Source organism: Clytia hemisphaerica, unplaced genomic scaffold (genome assembly GCF_902728285.1).
Source record: "Clytia hemisphaerica strain Z4C2 unplaced genomic scaffold, Clytia hemisphaerica genome assembly, whole genome shotgun sequence".
Lineage (NCBI taxonomy): Eukaryota > Metazoa > Cnidaria > Hydrozoa > Leptothecata > Clytiidae > Clytia > Clytia hemisphaerica.
This window is the reverse complement of record NW_027103486.1, coordinates 374913-382492: the sequence shown is the minus strand read 5'-3', so window position 1 is coordinate 382492 and position 7580 is coordinate 374913. Positions and strand designations below refer to the sequence as shown.

The following is a 7580-nucleotide window of genomic DNA, read 5'->3' as shown; positions in this document are numbered from 1 at the left end:
ATAAGAACTGTTTCTTATTCTTACCAAAAAATATTGTTGTACATTGCATTTTGAGCGACTGCCAAATAAAGAGAGATGGGCATTTTAGAAATACTTTTCGAAACCACAAATTGAAGAGGTTGACGTTCAAAGAGACAATGGTTTGTTTTGATGAAAATTATATTTGCAGTAAGAATGACGTTACATGATACTTGAATGGTTTCTCTACTAGAAAAAACCTCTAAAGAATCATGACCTTTTGACATCATAGTATAATTCACTTACGTAATGAGTTACGCCATTTCATCTTAAATGACTGAGGCATTTTAATAGTTGCAGTTGAAGTTGAGAGCTGGTCGAGGTCGTGGAAGCAGAAACAAAGTCGTTCCAGGTATGGTTCTTTTTTGTAAATTGAAAAACTTTTCATAAATCACCTAACTTCGACGTCACCTGAAAAATTGAAGTCAGAATTTCAGCCATATTGTATATGAATATTTTTCAAACGATTTTCATTTAGCTGATGTTCTTCGGGCGGCATGAAACTTTAAGTTCTAAATAATAAATCAAATTCTCTTTTTAATTTCGAACTATTTTTAATATACCCCCACACCAGGTTCAGTCTATCAGTCTACCCACACTTCTGTCCTAGTCTCCAGGTTCATTTCCAGAAGCACAGATTTATAAAGGCGTTGACAGTCCCATAGTAAATTGGAAAATTTTTTTAATTACAAGGCGTTTTTATAAGAACAACGAGACTCCAAAAATGCCAAAAAAATAAGAACAATTTATGTTGAGCCTGATAGAGGTAGCAAAAATTGGGTAAAAGCCTAAAATACCTCAATTCCATTCAATAAATAAGAACAGCCGAGCAAAACTTTCTTAGTTCTTATGAAAAAAGTGTACCGGCAAAAGTAAGTACAGTGTTCTCTATAACTCGAACACGCACGGGAAATACAAAATTGTTCAAACGTGTGGAAATTTCGAGTTGAGTTGAATTTCGAGGATCGAGTTTATAAAGCGTTGTTGTCTGACGTGACACGAAACATTGTTCGAGTTAAAGGAGACATTCGAATTCTATAGGTTCGAGTTAAAGAGGCTCAACTGTAAGTATGAGTTTTTTTTTTTATATAAGGAACCTTAACTTTGCTTTGAGCCTGGAGTTTCTTATTTTTACAGAGAATTTCAGTCTCAAAGTTCCTTATCGAGTTCCTTACTACATAGGAAATTTTGAACTTTTTGCACCTTGAAAGATCAAAATTTGGTCAAATTAGTCCCAATAAGGTACATTATTTTCAAATCCCCTTATTCTCAGCCTGAGCAGTTCCTTAACAATTCCTTATTTTTTGAACCATTTCCAGCCTCGAGTTCCTTATAAACGTGTTCCTTATAAAAAAAAAACGTGTATTATATGAGTTTAAAATAAATGTAAAACAAATTGTTTATGAGTATTATAGCATATTAGGAGTATTATAGTAAAGTTATTTTTCTTCGTTCAAGGATAATATATACAACCACGATAATATTCTTGTAAAATGAAATACATTAAAGGTAGTATAATATTCGTTTCTTAAAATGTTAACTGTACTGTAGCAAAAATAATGTTTTTAAAAAAATTCAAAAATTTTCCAGTCATTGTTGGCGGGGTTCTATATCTTGACTAATATATGAACTGGAAAGTTACAAATTGCCTACCTAGAGAACATTCAAAATACGTTTTCATAGGAGGTGTAAGCCAATGTATTTCGCATTCAAGCATTATGATCAAATCAATCTGATTGGCTTACTAATCAAATGAAAAAACATTTTAAGCATCGACAGCTAATATGCTCTTACCAGGAAAATCGTTAATAAGTTTCCTGATAAGGTATCTCATCGTTCTAATGTACGTTGTATCTTATCGTTCTAATGTACGCGAACTAAAGGCGTGTCCTAACTAAAGCGTCAATTGGGGTGCCGAAGATGGGGGCAAGAAAGCTTAGGTGGTAGATACAGGGGATTTATAACCGAGAACGGGCATTTCCTCACAAGGAATATAAAAGTTGTAACTAACAATCATTGGCTTCATCTAAGTCGGAGCTCCAAGTTTTTCTGCAATTTAACCATGAACATAAGGCTCCCTTAATTTCTCTAATTTGAAGTTTCTTGGTCCCTGTATTGTTGATTTTAAGAGGCTAATATTTTAGCTAATAAAATAATTTCAATCTTTAGATTATTTTATAAGACACTCTTCGCCTTTATCTACCACTGAATTAATTTTAGAGGCAGTAATTAATCTACTTCTCATCGAGAATTGTGTTGAAAACAATGGCAAATACAAATAAGCAATAATATTAATGATAATTTTTCATATGGGTTATAATATATAAAGTAAAAGATAGCGACTAATATATATTCATTAATTATTAATATTAGATAGCATTGTTGATAAATGAAAAAAAAAAAAAAAGAAACAAAAGAAAAAATAATCCACATATAAAAATTATTGACTTTCAATAAAAAATTTCATTGTCAACTTATGGTAATATGATGAGGTCACCATGTCACATGACGTTCACAACACAGTCCCATTTGTTCAATGAACTTTCTTATATGAAGACAACATTCGCGATTAAAATCCACTTTTAGTGGAAAGAACCTAAACGTTTTCCTAAATAAAATATATTTAAAAAAATTATGCATAAAATGTCGTAGAAAGACCAACTTCAACTGGAAAGTAACGCGATATGAGCATTTTCACACGAAGCAAAACTCTTGTCAACTGGAAACACAACTTTAAGGGGAGATACTTCATTGTTTGGCATACACTTTGGTCAACAATGAAACCAAATTTTTGAAATCAAAGTGACACCCAAAACAAACTAAAGAACAAATTGAAATACGACGCTCTGTAACTCGACTTTAATGCCATTCGATACGCTCCATTATTAGATAATATCGAAACTCTCTTGAAAATCGAATTAGAAAGCATCAACTTTTTTTCATATTTTGTCAACAAAAGACAATTTTAAAGATGAACAAAAGGCGTTTTTCTAAGGAAGATTCTAGCTGAATGAGCATACAACACAAAACACAAATCCTACCCCCAAAAAAAAACTTCGGACAAAATCTTGGTTCAAAAATTTTATCCGGAATTTTTTTTTTTTTTTTCTACATGTAAATATGGCTGAAAAGAAATTGGACAGACACACCGGAAAAAAAAATAGAAAAAATATAATATATAAAAAGTTTAAAAGTAAAATGTATAATAAAAAGGCTACTAAACTAACTATACTGATAATATATAATATTGTAGAAAAATTCTCATTTTTCTAAAATCCCACTGAAATTTGCTATACCTAACTAGGAAATATACACATAGTCGAGTATCAGTACTTTAAGCAACAGTGTGTTATATCCTCAAAGAAGCACTCCAGCAGGACTTTACAAAACATTTTCTAATTCAAAAGAGTTAAGGTATTGATTATCAAGAGGAAACAGCACTTTGAGGAACAGTCAAAGTGTTATCATCGCTAGGAGTTACTATTGGAATTTCGTCCGAATACACATTATCTTCATTTATATCCTCTGTCGCCTGTGGCGGGGGTGGAGGTGATGAGGATGGGCGGGGTTCAATAAGAGCGTCTTTATCCACCATCGAAGCGAAATCGCCTGGTTCTGAAGAAGTTGTACTCGATCTTGGCTGAGGTGGTTGATATGGAGAAGTGGCTTCCGGTGGAGGGATACTTCTGTTGTATTCACGATTTTGTGGCACCATACTAACGTCGGAAGACGGTCGACTACTCGTTTTACTCGTAGTACCATAATCGCCGTACGAGATTGATGGTTTTCCTCGGAATAATGCTCGGTGGTCTTCCTCACTTCTCGGTGGTGCCGAGTAAGGGTTCCGAGGACGATCTCGGTCCTCCCCACCGCGGTAAGCGGATTCTTCTTCGCGTTCGCGCGGTTGGATATAATCAACGGGCGAATGCTGTTGAATTTGTGATGAAGACATGCGATAAGGAGCTAGTTTATCTTGTGACGATGGTAACCTCGAGTAATCATCCTCTTTCCGCCCTTCATGAGAGTATTCTGAATCCTCTGCATGTGGTGGACGATTAGGATGATCAGGTGGCAGTGACCTCTTATGGGGTGGGTAGCCCCCTGATGACTGAGATTGAGACTGTTCTAAAGATACACTATGATAGTCTTGATATTTTTCTTTGGAAGCTGTCGAAGATGGAAGACGATCACGAGGGTCACGTTCCTCCTTCTCATGGTAGCGGTCTTCGTGATGTGAATAGTACCCACGTGCTCCTGGGGGAGGAGGGGGTCCTTCATGATGGTAGTATCTAGATGAGGAAGGGGAGTCTAGGTGCATGTATCGCCTATCTCTATTCCTGTGATATGAAGAAGGTGACGATGGGTGATGAAATTCGGCCGGAGGTGAATGCTGTCGTCTTTGTTGTGGTGGATGGTGTGGAGGCGGTGGGTAAGCGGCACCGTGTGTGCGTGCGTCATGATGGAATGGGTACCGTACATTTTGTTGATGTCTTGGTCCAAGGTGTGGTGGGTAGTTAGGAGGATAACCAGATGGTGGTTGGCCACCTTCCCCACGTGAGGACATACGGGGTGGGTACATGCTACCTGGAGGATGACGTTCGTCAGGTGCGCCGCGCGATGGAGGTGCTTTCGGAATGGAACCATCACCTTGAGCATATCTAAAAGAGAATCAGTATACAATGATAATTGTGTAGGTACCTTAAAGATGGGTCACACAGCTAACTAATCAAATTAATCTAATTTTCAGAAAAATCAAAAAAAGATAAATATAATTTTAAAAGTTTTAGAGCCTTTAGACCTGATTAAGGAAAATGTGTTTTACCTTGGCTTAGTGTTTGAACTGGCTGTCGTTCGCGTGCTCGTGCGAGTCGTCGCGCGGCCAAGAACACGCCCGCCATTTCGTTCAGTTTCTGATAACGCTAATGCGATTGCAACCTCGAGTGGTGGTAAAACAGTATCACTTCCCGTTGTCTTACGCCGTCTTTTACGTATGGGTTCTTCGATACTAACGTAATGAGCATCTTTACAATGCTTACGTAAATTATCGGCACGTATGAACTGAGCTTTACAGAGATGACATTTGAAAGGCTTTTCACCGGTGTGACGTGTTAAGTGACGCTGAAGATCAATCTGTTGTGTAAATCCGCGTCCACATACAGTACACCTGAAAGTGAAATTGAGGAAAAATGTGCTTTTAAAAGCTTTACTACTTGACGTACAAACACAAGGCTCAATTTTTTTGTCAAAAGTTTAAAACAAATTGGAAACAATATCAGAGTCGAATCTCAAAAATTTCGAACATACAATTTTTCATCAATAAATGAAGAGTAGCATATCTAAGCAGATCTAAGAGCAGCTAAGAGCGCACGAGACTGTAAATCATGAAAAATAAGAACACGTCAAGCACTTTTCATCAATTAAAGACTGTAGGAAAAAATATATACAAAGTTAAAAACCGCTTACTTGTAGGGTTTAATTCCAGTGTGTACCAGTACGTGTCTTTGTAGTTTACTTTTGAAAGGAAATACTTTGGCACACAAAGGACACCTGTAGGCTTGTTTTGCATGTTTCCAAGATGCATCAGTCTGAGAAGGTTCTGTGATCAGACGTTCTACAGTTGATTCTGACAATTGGCGAACTCGTGGTAATTTGTTGATTTCTGTTTGGAGATCTAGGATAAAAAGTAAACAAAAAAATTGATTTCTACTTTTGAAAGAATATAAAAGAATATACTTTATAAGAATATTTATGATGAAATTGGCCTAAAAATTAAGAATATAACCATCATGAAATTTGGCAACAGAACATGAGAATGCTATAAATTTTAGAGCACTGTAAATTGCCAAATTACAGAAGCAGCCGGCGGAGAGATTTTTTAAAAATATGTGTTCTTATCTTCTAGGAGACCAAATGTCAAATGTTATGACCTTTCAATTTTTTATACAAATGATGTGTTCTGATTTCTAGGAAACCTTTATCGCACTATTTGTCTCCCTTAACTTATCACTACTTTATGGTTTGATGTGTTCTAAAATCTAGGAAAAAAAGTTATGCCAAAATAAATTTGTAAGATATTTGTTTTTCTGCACGAAAGATGTGTTCTGAAATTTTCTAGGGTTACTAAGCAACAAGATTACATCAATTTTCTCTTGATTATACCCCTTTTTCCTTAAAAGATGTGTTCTGAAGCTTGCTAGGGTTACCTAGACAACAAGAACGCGTTAAATGACCTTGATTATACCCCTGTCTCGCCAGAACACATTATTTCTAGCTGATTGATTTTCGAAGTTCTGATCAGAACAGATTAAAATTTCTTGCTGAAATATGCTCTCAGAACACATCGTAGAAAAAAGGTCGCCTCGCCGACTGCTTTCGAAATTACCTCGACCCCCTGGGGGGAGGGGGCAGTAATATGCAATACTTTTTAAAAATGCCATTTTTTGCTTTAGGTGTACATTACGTGTTAAGTTTAGGTTGATTTTGGATTATAACCTAAGAATACTCTAAAAAATTTTAAGATGGTTTTCCCAAAAAAGTTTATATAAAAAAGCGTGTAAAGGAATGAGGTGTTCATGATATTATGTACAGACTTTTTATTCACAAGATTTTTTAAGAATACGAGGCTGAAATTAAGAACAAGTCGAGCCTCAAATTCTATAAATTAACAAGAAATCGAGTTTATACTTTAAAACTGCTTATTATACTAACCAGGTTTCCAACTGTTAAGATTTTTTTGCTTGTTGAAAATACAATTGCGAGTGTTACACCATAAGGTACTTTAAAACAATCCAACGCAGTGTCCCATTTTCAGAGATTTTATAGCATATTTTGAAATTCTATATGAACAAAAAGTCCTTTCTGAACAATCCAAAATAAATCCCAAAAAATCTCAAACATGCTAAAAAAATTTAAACTTTTACTATAAATTTTAGAATACAGAAATTTCTGAAAAATCTCAAAAAATTTCTAACCCCTCCAAAAAAAAAAAAAATTATAAAAAAAAAGAAAAAAAACTCCAAAAACCCAAAATAAAATCACAGAAAAATCTCAAACATCCCAAAAAGCATTTTGGAAGTAATTTCCCCTCTCGACCCCGATCTGGGGAAGAACAAGACAGATCATCCAAAGAGAAAATCGTTAGTCGTTTGTCTGTGAAAATATCAATAACTACTTTGGAGAAATATTCCATATTAAGACCGAAAACTCGTACTAAAATACCCGTAGTCAAACAATTCGCATATAAACTCCATTTAATTTTCTAAGGATTTTAGGGTTGGTGAAACCAGGTCGAAAAAACATTAAAAAATCGTGTAATCCCGTTCCGTAATTCGTTCAATTTCAAAACAGAAAATATAAACCAACAGTAATAATAACAAAGAAATCTTAGGCATTTGATTGGTTCAGCGTTATCCACGTGATCTCATTTGACTTGATGATTCACGAGACTCTCAAAGAATCTTATACTAACATTAGAGTGGGCGAGGCAAAACCTTTAGACCAATAAATCATATTTTTGTATGATAACGTAGTTTGTGTGGATTCTTGGTGGCTGTAAGACGTAA

General features: G+C 35.3%; 1 protein-coding gene across 10 annotated transcripts in view; it reads right to left on the bottom strand.

The window, feature by feature from the left end:
• Nucleotides 1-1446: 1446 nt before the first annotated feature.
• The window catches only part of LOC136798627 (uncharacterized), a 91250-nt gene continuing 85116 nt past the window's right edge, over nucleotides 1447-7580 (bottom strand). For all 10 annotated transcript variants that reach the window (XM_067055262.1, XM_067055265.1, XM_067055266.1 and 7 more), the window contains 3 exons: nucleotides 5482-5689; nucleotides 4841-5182; nucleotides 1447-4676 (listed from right to left, as the gene is read on the bottom strand). In XM_067055262.1, coding sequence (XP_066911363.1) covers nucleotides 3443-4676; nucleotides 4841-5182; nucleotides 5482-5689 — 1784 coding nt within the window. In that variant the 3' untranslated portion in view covers nucleotides 1447-3442. The remainder of the gene's footprint in view (nucleotides 4677-4840; nucleotides 5183-5481; nucleotides 5690-7580) is intronic.